The sequence below is a fragment of the Mustela nigripes genome, chromosome 8 (assembly GCF_022355385.1).
Source record: "Mustela nigripes isolate SB6536 chromosome 8, MUSNIG.SB6536, whole genome shotgun sequence".
NCBI classification, from domain to species: Eukaryota; Metazoa; Chordata; class Mammalia; order Carnivora; family Mustelidae; genus Mustela; species Mustela nigripes.
Window position 1 is genome coordinate 9,057,137 of NC_081564.1, and position 18,791 is coordinate 9,075,927.

General features: G+C 40.3%; 2 protein-coding genes and 1 long non-coding RNA gene across 4 annotated transcripts in view; 1 reads left to right on the forward strand and 2 right to left on the reverse strand.

The window, feature by feature from the left end:
• Positions 1–400: 400 nt before the first annotated feature.
• LOC132023167 (uncharacterized) lies at positions 401–2,955 on the reverse strand. The gene is made up of 3 exons (XR_009405881.1): positions 2,867–2,955; positions 2,606–2,708; positions 401–844 (listed from the first exon to the last, which is right to left on the reverse strand). It is a non-coding gene; the product is annotated as an uncharacterized LOC132023167 (long non-coding RNA).
• Positions 2,956–3,740: 785 nt separating this feature from the next.
• Positions 3,741–18,791, forward strand: part of MAPKAPK5 (MAPK activated protein kinase 5) — a 36,392-nt gene continuing 21,341 nt past the window's right edge. The window contains exons 1-4 of the mRNA XM_059408448.1: positions 3,741–3,824; positions 17,009–17,082; positions 17,785–17,860; positions 18,423–18,520. Of these exons, the coding sequence (XP_059264431.1) occupies positions 3,789–3,824; positions 17,009–17,082; positions 17,785–17,860; positions 18,423–18,520 (284 nt within the window). The 5' untranslated portion in view covers positions 3,741–3,788. The remainder of the gene's footprint in view (positions 3,825–17,008; positions 17,083–17,784; positions 17,861–18,422; positions 18,521–18,791) is intronic.
• Positions 5,678–18,791, reverse strand: part of TMEM116 (transmembrane protein 116) — a 167,357-nt gene continuing 154,243 nt past the window's right edge. Inside the window, exon 11 of one of the 2 annotated variants that reach the window (XM_059408440.1) lies at positions 5,678–6,278. In XM_059408440.1, coding sequence (XP_059264423.1) covers positions 6,060–6,278 — 219 coding nt within the window. In that variant the 3' untranslated portion in view covers positions 5,678–6,059. Of the gene's footprint in view, positions 6,297–18,791 lie in introns of both variants that reach the window. The other variant, XM_059408439.1, reaches the window with a different exon arrangement.

Genomic DNA, 18,791 nt, shown 5'->3' on the forward strand with positions numbered 1-18,791 from the left:
AAATTCCTGTTATTTTAAATCACCCAGTTTATGGTAATTTATTATGGCAGCCCCCAGGAAACTAATAAAGAACCTCACATTTGAGCTGGCTTCTTTCAGAGCAAATGAGGAAGAGAGTAAAAGAGGGTGCCCAAGATGGAAGATAAAGTTTTTCTGTAATGTAATCTGGGGCAGGACATCTCATCATTAGAAGCAAGTCCCCAGGGCGCCTGGGTGTCTCAGTGGGTTAAGTGACTGCCTTCAGCTTGTGATTCTGGAGTGCCGGGATCGAGTCCCACGTCTGGCTCCTGGGTCCACGGGGAGTTTGCTTCTCCCTCTTACCCTCTCCCCTCTCATGCTCTCTCTCTTTAAAAAACAAACAAACAAACAAACAACTTAAAAAAAAAAAAGAGCAGTATGATTTTTTTTTTTAAGATTTTATTTATTTATTTGACACAGAGAGAGATCACAAATAGGCAGAGAGACAGACAGAGAGGTGAGGAGAAGCAGGCTCCCTGCTGAGCAGAGAGCCCTATGCGGGACTCGATCCCAAGCCCCTGGGATCATGACCTGAGCCGAAGGTAGAGGCTTAAACCCACTGAGCCACCCAGGCGCCCCGAGCAGTATGATCTTAAAAAAAAAAAAAAAAAAAAAAAAAAGCAGCAGCAGCAAGTCCCCAGATCAGCCCATAAGCAGGGTGAGGGGATTACACAAGATCATGAATACCTAGAGGTGGGCATCATTGATGGCTACATTAGAAGTTGCCTACCACAGCCACCTCCCCAGCAAAAAATGGGGGAAACTTCTTCCTCTGGGCTCTGCTTTCTCCATTCACTGATTCCTTTAGCAAATATTTATTAAGCACCTGCAATGGATTAAGTTTTGAGGATGTGGTCAATAGTACAGGTAAGATTCTTTCTCTTGAGATCATTTACAGCCTAGTTGGGGAAAAAATACTATAAGAATAAAACAAATAAACACATAAATAAAAACTGTGGTAAGTACAAGAAAGTAAGTTATGAGAAAATCTGACATGTCTTTCTGATAAAAAATTTTGTTTTTTTAGATTTTATTTTTATTTATTTGAGAGATAGACAGTGTGAGCTAGAGGTAGAGAGAATCTCAATCAGACTCTGCGCTGAGCCCAAAGCCTAACATGGGGTTCCATCGCATGACCCTGAGATCATGACCTGAACTGAAACCGACTGAGCCACCCTGGTGCCCCTAAAATGGTATTTGGAATGTGGTTGAAGAACACGTAGAGTAATTGTCAATGAGTTGAGCTGCCAGATTCAGTGTATGAGCTCTTCATCTCTGGATTTCTATACGTAACACAGTGCCTGACACAGCAAGGCACCTGATAAATTATTACGGAAGCAACAAATGGATAAATCCAAGCACCTTTTATTTCCTATTATGGATAATGTCAATTCATCTAGAAATGTCCTCCCAAAGTTCGCTGCTGGACCACTGCTTTTATTTATATTAGTTAGCACAGGTAAAGCTGCTATTACAAAAAGACTCAAATACATAAAAGATCCAAACAATAAAGGTTTATTTTTTTCCCATATAACAGTCCTGGGTGGATATGTAAGTCAAAGGAGGAGAGGTTCTCCTCTACTCAGGAATCTTCCATCTTGAAGCCTTGCCTTCTCCAGAACCTTCTCATCATTGTCTAGCTGGCAGAGTAAGTAAGAGCACCTGTTGACCAATTTTCCGGACCCAGCCCGACAATGGTGCACATCTCTCCTGTTCACTTTTCATTGGGAAGAACACAGCACTGGCTGCTACTTAAAGGGGGCTGAGAAATGCACAGGAGGCGTACGGCCAACAAAGAGGACGACCACATCCGCACCACAACATATATCCAATTACTTGAGTTATCCTCTGCTATATCACACAAAATCCTCAAATTATCCTCGAAAGCAAAAGACTGTGGATTCCCCACCTTCACCAGCACCATCACCCTTCCAGTTGCTGAAGCCAGACTCAGGATAAGTTACTCTTGTTTCATTTCTTATTCTTACCTTCCATATCGAATCCTTCAGGAAATACTGTCCACTCGATCCCAAAACATACCATAAATCCGTCCACCCCATCTTTGCTGCCACTGCCTGAGTTCAAGCATCAAAATAATCGCTCATCTGGATTATGCCAATAGCCTCTCAACAGCTCTCCATGTCTCCACTCTTGCTTGCCCATATTTCTCTATCTAGCAGAATGATCTTTCAAAACATAACTAACTTCGACCGCATCACTCTTTGGTTAAAAACCTTCCAGTGACATAGAATAAAATCTAAAGTCATTACCATGACCCTAGGGTGTATGATACAGCCCCTGCCCACCTCTCCAACCTCATTCTTGGTCACTTTCTCCTTCCACTTGCTCTGCTCCAGCTACGGTGATAGCTACGGTGAACATTCTGCTGGTCCTTGAACATATTCAGCTTATTTGCACTTTTAAGATTTTTGCACCTGCTGTTCCACCCGCCCAGAACTCTCCTCCTCAGATTTCCAGCGGTCAGCTCCTTCTCGTTTCTCAGGGGTCTCAGCTTAAATGTTACCTCCTAGGAACCCTTCCCCTATCATCAACCAGGAAAAGTCCCCACCTCCAGTTATCCTCTTACCTCAGCATCCTGTTCACTTTCTTCTGGGACAGGTGGCTGGTGTAGTGGAAGGGGCACAAACGTGGCTTCCAATCCGGACTTGACCACTTCTCAGCTATGTAACCTGTAAACGCGGGGATAAGAACATACTTACCTCGCAGCACCAAATGCCTCCTTTGTCAAGCAGAAAGAACCTGGTGGGCTAAGAGAGCCTCACGTAAAATTAGCCCTCCGAACATATAACGATGACTGCTATTATTATACACAGTTCTGTTCTCTTACCGCTGGACCCGTCCAGGACCTCCGTCTCCTCTTCTTCATCCGGAGTTGAAACATCCCGCCCCGGCTCCTTCGCGAAGTCTGTTTGCGGCGGAACAAACCTCTTTCTCCGCCGGGGAGAGGCTTCAGCAGCGCGAACGCCACTCCAGTCAGGTTGCCTTCACCAGTGGCTCCGCCCCCGTCTTACGCCATCAGCGCGACGCCAGCGCTGCGGAGGGCCCCGGGGCCTGTCTTGAGTATGGCGCAGCTTGAGGGGGCCCTGGCAGACGCCTGCAAATCAACCTCGTGATTTGGGGGCGCTCGGAAACCCCCGCGGACGGCGGCGAGCAGCGCGTGCAGCCGTGGGGGAAAGGAGTCGGGCGGCAGGAGGGGCGGCCCGTAGCTCAGGCGGGACACAGAGCCGGCAGGCGGGCGGCCGGCCGGCAGGGCTGCCCGGCGCGGGTGTCCCGGCGATGTGTGGCGCTGAAGCGGCATCGGGAGCAGCAGCGGCGGCGGCGGCGGCCTCGGCTTCGGCTTCGCAGCGGTGCCGGCGGCGGAGACGGAGGCGCAGGTTCCTTATTAGGACCTGGCGAGCCCAGGCCTAATCGGCGGCCCCGCGAGGCCTCTACAACGCGCCCCGGACGGGGACCCTCCCCGCCTCGCCCTGCCCCGGGAGCTTGCCTCCCCGGCCGGGGATGAAGCCGGGAGGCGGCCGCGCGGGGCCCAGCACAAAGGCTTGTCCCCGGGGGCCGCCGCCGCCAGCCTAGAGCCGCCCACCGAAGCGGAACCGGCGCCGGGGCCCTCATCCCCGCCGGTCCCTGGGGGCGGCTGCTGCCCGTCTCCCCGAGGCCCGGGGGCCCGAACGCCGAGCCCAGTGCTCCCTCGGCTACGGTGGGACTACGGTGCGCAGTCTCCGCCGCTCCCGGCCGTAGAGGCGCCACGGAGCATGTCCGAGGAGAGCGACATGGAGAAAGCCATCAAGGTAAGGGGGAGATGCCCCCTTCCTCCCCGCTTTGTCCCTGTGGCATTCCTCTCGGCTCAGCCTCAGAAAGCGGAGAGAACTTGGAGTAAGAGATGCCAGCGACTCCGGGTTTCTGTCTTTCCAGATTCCGTGGACTGCGTTTTACAGCCCTGGGGCGAATGGTTTGTGTATATATAGGGAGGGATGTCCGACTCCCTCTGACTTCCCTGATTAAAGTAGGGATGTGATTTGTACTCCTCTAAATCGCGAGGTGAGTGGAGTGGAGATACTTGTTATGAGTGGGAAGGAGAGGGCCCTACTACTCCACTTTCGATCACTCTCCAAGTGCCTCCAATATTTGTTTCCGGATGATCTACAACAGTATTTGGAGAGTTGGACTTTACCCATCGCTCTCCATTTGTTTGAAACCAGCCTCCTCAAAACTTGGAGTTTCAGAAGGGGTGGCTCGCCTTCTTACAAAAATCTGTCTTTTGGCACATACTGTGTTTACTTTTGCGTATGTTCCCTCACCTTTTCCTTTTTCCTCTCCTCCTAGGGAGCATTTAATTTATTGAGGAAGAGCTCATGGTGTTCTGTGACTTACTGCTCTGTTAACAACCACAGCAAAGCAAATATGTGTGTTCTAAAATGACCCAAATAAAGTGAAAAGTTTTAAAAAATGTGCTTTTTACTCTTTTTTTTTTAATAGGCTAACTTTGAGGTATTAATAGTCAGAAAGTCATCTAGCTGTCTCTAGGAAATTAGAATCTTGTGTAAATTGAGCCCAAAGTTCAATATGTATCATTTACTTATTTTGCAGTATTAAATAAGTGTATTTAAGAATTTCATTTTCCCTTGAAGGACAGGCATCCATTGGCAACTTAGGTTTATTTTCCCCCTTTGATACACAGTTAAAAAATCACACTTGTAATAATTTTTTGTTTAGCAAAGTTATAGAAGTCATCTGTCTTTCCAGAGGAACTTCACCTTTTAAAGAAGGCATGGAAATATACACATACACGTTAAGGAAGATCAAATCTTAAGTAATAGAAATAAAGGTTCTAAAAGACTGCATTTTTTTCTTTTGGTTTGGATTTTATTGGTACAGGGTCATGAATTGTTACCTAAAGTTATATGATTGGGTTGTGACTCAAAACATATATGGCAGATTTTTAAATTCAGGTATTGTCTGTTTTTTGCCAAGTGCTGTCTTAGGCACTGGTGGTGCAAAGCCACACTCCCAGATGGCCCTGCTCTCATGGAGCTTATATTCTAGATGGTGGAGTTAGGTAATAAACATTGCGAAGTGCTTATAATTATGAGAAGGGTGGGGGGTATTATTTTAGGAAGAGTAATCAGGGAAGGCCTCTCTGAGGAGGTCACATTTGTGTAGAGGTCTGAAGGGAACGAGGAAGCAATCTTCCACTCTCTCAGAGAATAGTATGACAGGCAGTAGGAACAGCAGATACAAAGGCTCTGAGGTAGGTAGAAGTCTTGCGTGATCCAGGAACAGCAAAGTGAACGCAGTAGGTCAGTGATTATGTTTTAGGGAGATGATGGAAAGCTAGAGAACATAGGGGCTTGTAGACCATTGTAGGGACTTTGGCTTCGACCTTGAGTACAGAGGAACACTAGGGAATTTTGAACAGAAGAGGGACACAGTTGCAATGGATAAATATATAAATGGGGAGGCAATGTAGCAATGTTATATAGTGGTTACCACTGTTTCTCTAGGTAAACTCAAGGGTTAAAATCTCAGCCTTGCCATTCATTAGCTGTGTCCTTGAGTAAGTCACTTCACTTCTCTGTCCCTTAGTTTCCCCACTCATAGAAAGGAGATAAAACACTCCACAGCTCATAGGGTTTTTTGAGTATTTAATGAACAAATATATCTAAATGTGCTTACAATAATCCCTAACATTTAGTAGGAACTTAATGAATATTAGTTCATAGCAACTAAAGAGTATTTTAAGAAAGTCTTAATTTCTTCACTTGATCACTATTGCCCAATCTGACTTTCTTAAATTTTTTTTAGCTTTTCTTCATGTACTTGACAGTCATTGGTGAGTCTGCCTACTAGTTTGAGTGTGTCCAACCAACATAAATAAGTGGAGTTGAAAATATCGGATCTGACAACCAGTACTGACTAGGATATACTCCCTTGCACGCATGCCAGCATCACATCAAATAGAACTTCTCTGTGGCATTGTATTATATTCATTGTTTTGCTTTCTTGAGACTCCCTCAGTGGTGAAGTCAGACCAGTGTAGTTAGCTGGAAAAGCTGTTTTCCTGGGCTAATCAGACCATTTAAACTTCTGCTTCCTAGAATACCTGTGTGGTTTGGTTGGTTAAGCGTCTGCCTTTGGCACCGGTCATGATCCCGTGGTCCTGGGATGGGCTCCTTGCTCAGCAGGGAGTCTGCTTCTCTCTCTGCCTGTGGCTCCCCATGCTTGCTCCGTCTCTCTTTCTCTCTCTGACAAATAAATAAAATCTTAAAAAACAAAAACGAAAACAAAAAAACTTTTGCTGCCTGACTACGTAAGAGCAGTCTGATTAACATCTCATCCTATTTCTCTTCAGAATAATTAGGATATGGCCAAGGTAACAACCTTAGGCTCTGTCTTCTCATTTCTGTCTCTTCTCCTCTAGCCCCATGACCTCACTATTCTTAAGGCACTTTGCTAAACCTGGAGAAAGCATTTTGGAATTAGGGATCGCTTATGTATTTGCCTTCTCTGGTATATGGCAGAGTTCTTCTTCTTCTTTTTTTTTTTTTAAAGATTTTATTTATTTATTCGACAGAAACACAGTGAGAGAGGGAACACAAGCAAGTTGAGTGGGAAAGGGAGAAGCAGGCTTCCCGCTGACCAGGGAGTCTGATGCCAGACAGGATCCTAGGACCCCGGGGTCATGACCTGAGCCAAAGGCAGACGCTTAACCAACTAAGCCATCCAGGCACCCCGTATATGGCAGAGTTATTAATATTTGATGAATTTAGTGAAAATTCATTTCCTTAGTTTTAAAAAATATTTAAAAAATTGCAGTATAATTTATATACCCTAAAATTCACTCAATGTAAGTGTGTAGTTGAAGACTTTTTAGTAAGTTTACAGAGTTGTGCAACTATCATCACAATCATCTCAATCCAGTTTTAGAATATTTCCATCCCAGGGCAACTGTGTGGTTCAGTGTGTTGGGTGTCTGACTCGGTTTTGACTCAGGTTATGATCTTGCTTATGAGATCAAGCCCTGCCTTGGTCTCCGTGCTGGGTGTAGAGCCTGCTTGGGATTCTCTCCCTCTCTCTCTCTGCCTCTCCCCTCCTCACCCCAGACCTCCCCCCCACCCCGTGCCAACCCTGCATTCTCCTCTCTCAAATAAATGGATCAAATCTTTAAAAGAAATAAAAATATTTCTATCCCCCTAGAAAGTTCCTTTTGCCTCTGTAGTCAGCCTCTACTCCCACTCCCAACTCCTGACAACCACTGATACACTTTCTGCCACTAGTTTTGTCTCTAGGAATTCCAAGTTAATGGAACTGTAGAATACGTAGTCTTATGTATTTGGCTTCTTTTACTTACAATACTTTTTAGTGCATATATTAGGAGGTTTTTTTTTTTTATTGTTGTGTAATCTTTATTATTTATTCATCCCCAGTTGATAAGACATTTAGATTCTAGTTTCCAGTTTTAGCTAATATGAACAAAATGATAAACTTGCCCATATAAGTTTTTGTGTAAATATTTGTTTTAATTATGTTTTTAAAAGATTTTATTTATTTGATAGAAAGAGAGAGAGAGATCACAAGTAGGCAGGGGGGAAGCAGGCTCCCTGCTGAGCAGAGAGCCTGATGCAGGGCTCAATCCCAGAACCCTGAGATCGTGACCTGAGCCAAAAGCAGAGGCTTAACCCAATGAGCCATCCAGGCGCCCCTTGTTTTAATTTCTTCTGGGTAAATACTGAGGTATGGAATTACTGGGTGGTATAGTAAGTTTATGCTTAACTTTTTAAGAAACTGCAAAACTTTTCCAGAGTAGCTTTACCATTATTCATTCCTACCAGTAGTGTTTGAGGGGCCTTTTTTGTTTTTTGTTTTTTTTGTCTTTGTTTTTATTTTTGTTTCCCTTCTGACAAATATTTGGTATTGTTAGTCTTTCCATTTTAGCCATCCTAGTGGTTGTGTAGTTGTTCTGATTGTGGTTTTAATGTGCATTTCACTAATGATTGTTTCTGTAGTGTAGTGGTATCACGTTTGCCTGACACTAATGACTAATATTGCTGGTCAGCTTTTCATGTGCTTGTTTGCCATTTATGTATCTTTTCTTTTCTTTTTTCTTTTTTTTTTTTAAGATTTTATTTATTTATTTGACAGAGATCACAAGTAGGCAGAGAGGCAGGCAGAGAGAGGGGGGGAAGCAGGCTCCCCTCTGAGCAGAGAGCCGGAGGGGGGGCTCGATCCCAGGACCCTGAGATCATAACCTGAGCCAAAGGCAGAGGCTTAACCCTCTGAGCCACCCAGGCGCCCCGTGTGTATCTTTTCTGGTGAAATGTCTATTCAAATTATTTGCCCATATTTAAATTGGGTTATTTGTCTTATTAATGAGTTGTAAGAGTTCTTTACATGCTCTGAGTAAAAACTAATTCTAATGCTATTGAACATCTTTTCATATGTTTGGCATTCACGTATTTTTTTTCTTGGTATTTAATTGTATTAAAATCTTTTACTCATTTTTTTTTTTAAAGATTTTATTTATTTATTTGACAGAGAGAGATCACAAGTAAGCAGAGAGGGGAAGCAGGCTCCCCGCTGAGCAGAGAGCCCGATGCGGGGCTCGATCCGAGGACCCTGAGATCATGACCTGAGCCGAAGGCAGAGGCTTAACCCACTGAGCCATGCAGGCACCCCTACTCATTTTTTAAATTGAGCTGCTTTTATTGAGTTAGAAGAGTTCTCTCTAAACTCTGAATAAAAGTGATTTATCAGATATATGATCTGCAAATATCTTTCCCAGTCTATGGCTTATCTTTTCACTTTTAATGGTTTTAATTTTGATGAAGTCCAGTTTATCTTTTTTTTTTCTTTTTTTCTTTTTTTTATGGATTGTGCTTATGGTGTCATAGCTAAGAAATCTTTGCCTAGCCTCAGTTTACAAGACTTTTCAATTACATTTTCTTCTAGAAATTTTGCAGTTTTTAGTTGTTTATTTAGGTCTAATATCCACTTGGAATTAACTGTTATGTGTGGTGTTACATATAGGTCTAAAGTTTTGTTTGTTTGTCTTTAATATGGATATCCAGTTGTTCCAGGACAGTTTGTTCAAAACACTGTCATTTGCCTATACAGTTACTATGTATTACCTTTTTTAAGAATCAGTTTATCATCAGTGTGTGAGTTTATTTCTGGATTCTCTGTTCTGTTCTTGATCGATAGGACTATCCTTATGCTAGTAGCATACTTAATTTGATTACTGAAGCTTTATAGTAAAATTTCCAAAATTGGATAGTATGAGAACAAACTTGGTTTCTCTTTTTCAAAATTAAGTTGCCTCTTCAGGTTCTTTGTATTTCCAGACAAATTTTAGAATCATCTTGTCTGTTTCTACAAAAAAGAGTGCTGGGATTTTGACAGAGGTTCCGTTGAATCTGTAGGTCAGTTTGGGATAGTTGCCATCTTAACAATATTGTCTTCTAATCTGTGAACATGGTATAGCTCTCCATTTCATTAGGGCTTCTCCTGTTTCTCTTAGCAATGTGTTTGTAGTTTTCAGTGTATGGATCTTACACTTTTTAATAAATTTATGCCTAATATTTTGTTCTTTGTGATGCTATTTAGAGTTGTTTAATTTCATTTGGATTGTATGTCACTAGTGTATAAAAATATAGTTCATTTATATATTTTGATAATGTGTTTTGCATCCTTATCACAGTCGCTAAGTTCTAGATTTTGTTTTTGTTGTTTTGTAGGTTCTTTAGGATTTTCTACATATAAAAATCATGTTTTCACAGCAAATAAATACCATTTTACTTCTTCCTTTACAGGATGTATGCTCTTAATTTTGTTTTCTTGCCTTATGCCATGGGTAGAACCTCAGGTACAAAGTTGAATGAAAGTGGCAAAAATGGACATCTTGCCTTGTTCCTGATCTCAGGGGGAAAGCATTAAAGCCTTATCACTGAGTAAGTGGTTTTGTAGATGTCCTTTGTCCAATTGAGGAGTTTCCTTCTGTTCTTGTTTGCTGAGAGTTTTATTTATTTTATTTATTTTATTTATTTTTTTTTTTACCAGGAATAGGTATTGAATTTTCGTTAAATGCTTTTTCTTCACCTGTTGAGTTGATCATACAGTTTTTGTTCTTTACTCTTAATGTGGTATATAGTAACATTAACCGATTTTCAGATATTAAACCAATCTTTCATTCTTGGTGTAAACCCTACTTAGGCTGATGTAAAATTATTCTTACATGTTTCTGTATTCAGTTCGCTAATAATTTTGCCGAGGATTTTTGTATCTGTATTCATGAGAGATACAGGTTTCTAGTTTTCTTCTGATGCCTCTGTCTAGCTTTGGTATGAGGGTAATACGTGACTCAGAATGAGTTGGGAAGTATACCCTTCTTTATTTTCTGGAAGAATTTGTGTGGAGGTTTGGTATTACTTCATCAAATCAATAGTTCTCAATAGGGGGCAATTTTTGTCCCTCATAAGACATTTGGTAGTGTCTGGAGACATTATGATTATTCAGTGCAGGTGGGGGATGCTTCTGGCATCTAGCAGATAGAGGCCAGGAATGCTCCTGAACATCTTAATGATGCACAGGACAATCTAACAACAAAGAAGTACCTGCTTCAAAATGTCAGTGATGCTGAGATGAGAAACTGCACTTTAAATGATTTGGTAGAATTTACCACCAAAACTGTGGGTCAAGTCTTTGCTTTGTGGGAAGATTTTTATTGTTGTTATTAATTCAGTTTCTTGTTACAGATGTATTCAGATTTTCTATTTCTTTCTGAGTGAGTTTTAGTAATTTATGTCTTTCTAGAATTTGTCCATTTCATCTAGTGGTCTAGTTTCTTGGCATAAAATTGTTAATGGTGATCCTTTATAATGCTTTGATTCCTATAAAGTCAATTGTGACGCCCCCTCTTTCATTTCTAATATTAACAACTTGTGTTTTTTTCTCTCTTCAGTCTAGCTGAAGGTTTGTTAATTTTGTCATCTTGAAGAGTCAACTTTTGGTTTTGAATTTTTAGTCTTCTGTTTTAATTTCTACCCTAGCTTTTATTATTTCTGTTTGCTTTGAGTGTATTTCTTTTTCTCTAGTTTTTCAAGGTGGAAGCTTAGGTTATTGATTTGTAATCTTTTTAATTTAGGGATTTAGAGATGTAAATTTACATTAAACACCACTTTACCTGCACATCATAAAGTTTAGCATATAATCCCCTCAGAGCCATGGTTTTGCTTACCCATGGTCAGCCATAGTCTGGAAGCAGACAGTTCTTCTTCTGAGCCATCAGAAGGTCATTAGTACTCTAATGCCTTGTCGCATATGTCATTCACCTAACTTCATCTGATCACATAGGCACTTTATTATTTCACACCATCACAAGAAGAGGAAGAATGAGTGTGGTATAAAAAGATATTTGTGTGTGTGAGAGAGATCACATTTACATAAATTTTATTACAGATGATTGTTACAGTTGTTCTATTTTATTATTAATTATTGTTAGCCTCATACCATGCCTAATTTATAAATTGTAATTTATAATGTTAAGTTATATAAACTAAATTATTAAACTCTATCATAGATATGTATGATAGGAAAAACATAATTTATATATGGGATTTGGCACCAGCTTTGATTTCAGGCATTCCCTGGAGTCTTGGAATGAAACCCCACAGATAAGGGGTGACTACTGTATTGTGTTTTTATTTTCATTCAGATCAAAACTTCTTTTTTAAAGATTTTATTTTTTTATTTGACAGAGAGAGACAACTAGAGAGGAAACACAAGCAGGAGGAGTGGGAGAGGGAGAAGCAGGCTCCTTTCGACATGGGGCTCCATCTCAGGGTCATGGGATCATGACCTGGGCTGAAGCCAGACGCTCGATGACTGAGCCACCCAGGTGCCCCAAGAGCAAAATATTTCCTAATTTCTGTTTCTTTTTTGACCCATTGATTATTTAGTAGTATTATGTAATTTTAAAATTTTTGTTGATTTCTAGCTTAATTGATTTATGGCTTAATTCTGTTATGGTTGAAGAACTTTATATGTTTTAAGTTTGTAAAAATTTACTGAGACTATGGTTCAGCATATGCTTTATCCTGAAGAATATTCCATATGTGCTTGGGAAGAACGTATATTTTCCTGTTGTTGGATGCAGTGTTCTATAGATGTCAGGTCAAATTGGTTGACAGTGTTATCCTCTCCATCTTGATGGTTTTCTGTTACTGATTTTTGAATTGTCTATTTTCCTCCTATATTCTCTCAATTTTTGCTTCATATATTTTTGGACTCTGTTGTTAGGTGGTTGCATAAATGTTTATAATCATCTTATATTCCTGTTGAATTGATCTTTTCATCCTTATAAAAAGTGCCTTTTTATTAACCTCTTTTGTTTTAAGGTCTATTTTGTTTATTGTCTGTATAGCTACTTCAGTTCTCTTATGGTTACTCATGGTATATCTTTTTCCATCCTTTTACTTTATTCTCCATTAAAAAGTTGTAAAAAGGGGTGCCTGGCAGTCAGTTAAGCATCTGCCTTCAGCTCAGGTCATGATCCCAGGGATCTGGGGTTGAGTCCTACATCGGACTCCTTGCTCAGTGGGGACTTGCTTCTCCCTCTGCCTGCTGTTCCCCCTGCTTGTGCGTGCTCTCTCTCTCTGTCAAATAAATAAATAAAATCTTTTTTAAAAATTGTAATAAAATCACTCATAACATAAAATTTATCATCTTAACTATTTTTAAATGTACGCTTCACTGGCATTATATATATATATATATATATATATATATATATACACACACATATATACATAGATATATATTTTATATATATATACATATATATGTGTATATATATATATATATAATGTGCGACCATCACCACCATCCATCTGTATAATTCTCTTGATCTTGTAAAGCTGAAACTCTGTACTTATTAAATAGTAACTCCTCTGCCTCCTTCCCCCAGCATCTACCAACCACCATTCTACTTTCCATCTCTATAATATTGACTACTCTAAGCACCTCAGAAAAATGGAATTATACAGTATTTGTCTTTTTGTGACTGGCTTATTTCACTTAGCATAATATTCTCATGGTGCATCCATATTGTAGCATATTTGTGAATTTCCTTACTTTTTAAGGCGGAGTGATATTCCATCATATGTATATGGACATTTAGGTTCTTTCCATGTTTTAGCTATTATGAATAGTTGTTATGAGCATGGATATACAAATATCTCTTGAAGACCTTTTTTTAAGTTCTTTGGGGTATATACCCAGAAGTGGAATTGCTGGATCACATGGTAATTCTGTTTTTAATTTTTTTTTTGAGGAACTGCCATTCTGTTTTTATGACATTGGTAATGTACCATTGTACATTCCCACCAGCAGTGCACAAGGGTTCCAATCTCTCCATATCTTCACCAACACTTGTTGTTTGTTTTTTAAGTAGTCTCCACACTCACCATGGAGCTTGAACTCAAAACCCTGAGATTAAGACCTGTGCTGAGATCAAGAGTCTGACACTTAGCCAACAGAGCCACTCAGGCACCACTGTTTCTTTGTTTTTTGATAGTAGCTATCCTAACGGGTGTGAAGTTTTATCTCATTGGAGTTTGTATTTGTATTTCTTCATGATTAGTGATGCTGAGCACCTTTTCCTGTGTTTATTGGCCATCTGTGTATCTGGGAAAATGTCTACTCAAGTTTTCAGCCCATTTTTTGAAACAGGTTGTTTTTGAGTTTTAGGAATTCTTGTATATTCTGGATATTAATCCCTTATCAGGTACTTGAGCTGCGATATTTTCTTCCACTATGTGGGTTGCCTTTTTTACTCTGTTAATAGTGTTTTATGATGCACAAAATTTTTACCTTTTCATGTTCATCTTGTCTAGTTTTCCTTTTGTTGCCTGTTCTTATCCAAGAAATCTTATCTGTCTTATCCAAGAAATCATTGCCAAATACAATGTTACAAAACTCGTGTCATATGTTTTTTCCTAACAATTTTATTGTTTTAGGTCTTATATTAAGGTCTTTGATCCATTTTGAGCTTTTGTATATGGGGTTAAATTTCCAGCTTTGTTCTTTTGCTTGTATGTGGATACCCGGTCTACTCAGCATAATAATTTAAATCCTTTTATTTTTAACTTGTTTGCTTCTCTGATTCCAAAGTATATCTTTTATAGACAGCTATGGCTGTATCTTCTTTTTTTAATCCAGTAAATGTTAACATTTTTACTATATCATTATTTTTATATCTATCACAAATATATTTTGTTTCTTATTTACAAAAATAAACAAGGGATAGATTTGCCTGTGGATTGTGGTTTCCTGACCCTTGGTCTAGAAGGATTCTGAAGAATTACTTTATTCTATGTATCTATATCCTTATTAACTTAAGGCAGTATATATATTTCTTTAGCAGAATTCAATCAGGGTGTTTGCCATTGATGCCTTTGAAGTAGTCCATAATTTACTTCAGTGAAGGGTTTTAACTGACCCATGCCTTACTATATTCTCCTTGTCATTAAAATATGTGAGAAAATAGGCCATCTACACATATAAGAGTTGACAGATGAGAGAGTGTTGTTTCTCTTCCCCAGCCAGGCTTCTTGAGGGCTTAGACTGGTTAGTGTTTATGGCACCGTGCACAGAGGTGCAGGAATGAAACCTCCCAAAGAGGACAAGAGGTATCAGGAAAACAGAGTTCAGAAATCAGGGCTGTAGAGAGGCCTGGTAGTGCCTCTCTTACTTTCTGTAATGTCAAGTGCTAAACCTCCTGTCAGAGCCTCATCAGAGCCTCTACAAGTTGAACAGTTTTGGCTGTGTATCAGGCAGAGTACCATCGGAATAAGCACCAGCACAGTTGAAGAATTTGGTCTAATGTTATTTCTTAGCAACTGGGCGAATGAACAGTCCTTTGAACAGTCCAATAATTCCATGGAACAAATCTCTTTTCCATGAATTTCCTCTGAGTGTATGTTTTCATTAGAGTTGAGGAAAAGGAGGGGTATAGCAAATGGTTTTATTCCACCATGAAGCTAAGACTATGCTCTCAACTCCCTCCTTCCCAATCCTGTATTCCTCCCTGTCTTCTCAAACATTTCTAAAGGCCATGTGCTAGAAACATGAAGGAGATAGGCAAGTTAAATGGGTAGGTTTGAATTCTTTTAGGAGGTGGTGACTGGGAACAGAGCCGGGGACCTCCCTGATTGGGCAAGATCTGTCCCTAATCTTCAGTGTAAGGAAGTTAACTTTGATAGCTGGAATGAAGCTAGGGAAGATGCCAAAGCTATAGACTCTAGTCTTATTAGTCCCTGTAACTCACTGTGTCACCTTGACAAGCTCCTTAAGCCCGAAGCTTTTTAGAACCAAAGTTGTGTAATGATCTAACTGATCTTTTTCAAATCAATATCCCTCTATAATCCAGCTTTAGTTTACCTTTCTAGTCTCATATTACACAGTTATTGAGCACTTATTATATGATGAGAACCTTTATCAAGAACTGGACAGCAGAAAAGTGGAGATGACTATTGTAAGTTTATTTTTTTTCAATATTTTATTTATTTATTTGACAGAGAGAGATCGCAAGCAGGCAGAGAGGCAGGCAGAGAGAGGGGGGGAAGCAGGCTCCCTGCTGAGCAGAGAGCCCGATGCGGGGCTCGATCCCAGGACCCTGAGATCATGACCTGAGCAGAAGGTAGAGGCTTAAGCCACTGAGCCACCCAGGTGCCCCTGTAAGCTTATTTTGTAGACTTGCATATTAATTGGGCAGAAGCTCAGTTTTTCTATCTCTGAACTTAGCCTCGTGTCTGGCACACACACCAACTGCTCAACGAGTGTGTGTTATATGGACAGATATCCTGTTCCTGTATACTGGGAATTGGGATTCTATTAGATTCTCATTGCAACAAAACAGTTTGAAAATCTCATGAGTTAACAGACTAATTTCTCAAGGTCTCTGTTGGTTTCCTTTTCTTCCTGTGGAACCCTGAAAAATGAATTTTAGCCTGCCATAACTTAAATATATGTCTTTCATGCCTGAAAGCCTATGTAAGTGGAAGCTCAACATATAGTAATTAGACAGGAATTCCATAAAAACTTTCACTAAATCATAGAGGCTGCATCGGGAACTATTGAAAGCTATTAAAACTAAATAAAACAACTGAAAAAAGTAGTAGTAGTAGTAGGAAAAAAGTAGTTACACAGTGAATATGACAGTACTTTTGTACTGAAGACGAAGCTGTTAAAAATTAGATAAATTTACTATTATAGTCACTACTACCTTATTTGAACTTTTAAAAGTCTCAGTTTATTTAGTTATTTCAACAATTTGATTAACTTCTTCAAGGATATAGGCTACTATATCATAGAAGCCTGTATCAGAGCAGTCTTTCTGGAACTTAAGAAAATTCACTGACCATTTCATTTTAGCAATTGAGTATTCAGCAGTGAAGCATTTTGAAAGAATATCTTCCTCTCACACTCCCCCAGCCCCTGAAAAACACTGAGTATCTTGTGGGTGAGCTGAAGAATTTCTTCTTACCCAAAAGTGTTTGCTTTCTCTTTTGCTGGAAAACAGTTCCTGACTTAGTCATTTAGAAGAAATACCTAACTATAAAGCCAAAAGAATGCAAAGCACTGCTTATTAGTTTCTCTTAGAAAATGAGATATTGGGGTGCCTGGGTGGCTCAGTGGGTTAAGTCTCTGCCTTTGGCTCAGGTCATGATCTCAGGATCCTGGGATTGAGCCCCGCATCGGGCTCTCTACTCATTGGGGAGCTGGCTTCCTCCTCCCTCTCTGCCTGCCTCTCTGCCTTGTTGTGATCTCTTTCTGTCAAATAAATAAATCTTAAAAAAAAAAAAAAAGAAAGAAAGAAAATGAGATCCTGAGTGATAAGGTTACCTGTTCCACCCTGCTCAGTTATTCAGCTTTTTAACTGGAGAATCATTGTCTGCCTCTTCCTTTTCTATTTTAATAGGAAACCTCCATTTTAGAGGAATACAATATCAATTGGACTCAGAAGCTGGGAGCTGGAATTAGTGGTCCAGTTAGGTAAGAGACCCACGTGCAAACTATGGGAGAATTACTCTGCAAAGGGCCTTTTGACATATATCATACTTTAGAAGCATCAGGTGTGCCAGATTTGTGAAATAGCTTTAATTTAACAAGTGGATGTATTTATGTAAGATTTTTCCTCATCCATTTCGAAATATATTCAAATGACTGATACACATGATCTGTAACATAGAATCATTTATGGTATGAGACTGGGGCACCTGGGTGACTCAGTTGGCTAAGTGTTTGACTCTTGATTTTCGCTCAGGTCATGATCTCAGGGTTGTGAGATCGAGCCCTGTGTTGGGGTGACCCTAGGTGTGGAGGCTGCTTAAGATTCTCTCCTCTTCCTCTGCCTCAATCCCTATTTTCTCTCTCTCTCTCTCTCTCAAAAAGAAAGAAAAGGATATTGAAACTATGGAGCTACCATGAGAGTTTCCTTTAGCTGGCAGAGGCCATCCTTGGCCATTCCTTCTTTGGCCGTCCTCAGTTTGCTTCCACATGGCTCAGGAGCTGAGGCCTGTGCCAGGAGGGTGAAATGGCTTTTCTGCCTCTCCACCTGCTAGCCCTCGGGGCAAGTTTGGAAATGCACCCAGATATATTCTTGATTAAAAGTACAATTCTAAAAGAACAAACTTGTTAAATTAGTTTTCAGTATAACAGATGATTTCTGATTGAATTTTTTTCCTCTAAATCTAGAGTCTGTGTAAAGAAATCTACTCAAGAACGGTTTGCACTGAAAATTCTTTTTGATCGTCCAAAAGCTAGAAATGAGGTATGACCCTTTATTGCCTTGGTTTGCCTAAATATTTCAAGTGCCTATGAAGTATTCTTTTTACAAGTAAGGCAGCTTCCTGGAGGGAATACAGAGATGCACAAAGAATTTTATATCCACAAATACCCCTTTTTCCTGTTCCTGTTATCATTACAAAGTGGTCCCAGAGGCTGTCAGTCTTAATTTCTTTGAACCACCTCTTGTTCTTTTTCAATTAATGTGGTTCTTATACCCTGAAGTATTCAGGTTTACCTCAGCTTGTACTTATTGGACAAAATCCTTGAAGAGTAGAGAATGGCGACTAGTGTCTTGCAAGTGTGCTGCAGGAGGGCTGTGAGGATGTGTTTCTAGTTCTAAAAAATATACATTTGTTTTAAGTCATCTGAGTCTGGTGAAGACATACTAGTAATATGTGCAGTGGAAGATGTATTCTTTTGCTTAGAGATAGATGAATAATTTCTGAAACAAAATAAGTTAGTCGCCAGATTTTCATTTGCTAATGAATGGGGTAGCAGAAAGTAAATCTGTTGGTGAGGTGTATGTTTCCTCTGCTCTCTTTAAGGTACGTCTGCACATGATGTGTGCCACACACCCAAATATAGTTCAAATTATTGAAGTGTTTGCTAACAGTGTACAGTTTCCTCATGAGTCCAGCCCCAGGTAAGACCGCATGGAGGTGATCACCACATGTCCTCCTCTTTACACATAGGCCAAGGTATAGTGGGGTTTTCTTCTCTTTTGTGCGGTTTTTTTCTGCCTTTCCCTTTCTCTCCCTCCCTCCTTCCCTCCCTGCCTGCCTGCTTCCCTCCCTCTTTCTCTCTTCTCTTCTTTTTATTTTGGAAATCTTCAAACATTTGTAAAAGCAGACAGAATTGTATAATGAATCCCCAGGTAGCGGTCACCCAGCTTCAGCAGTTACCAACTCATTGCC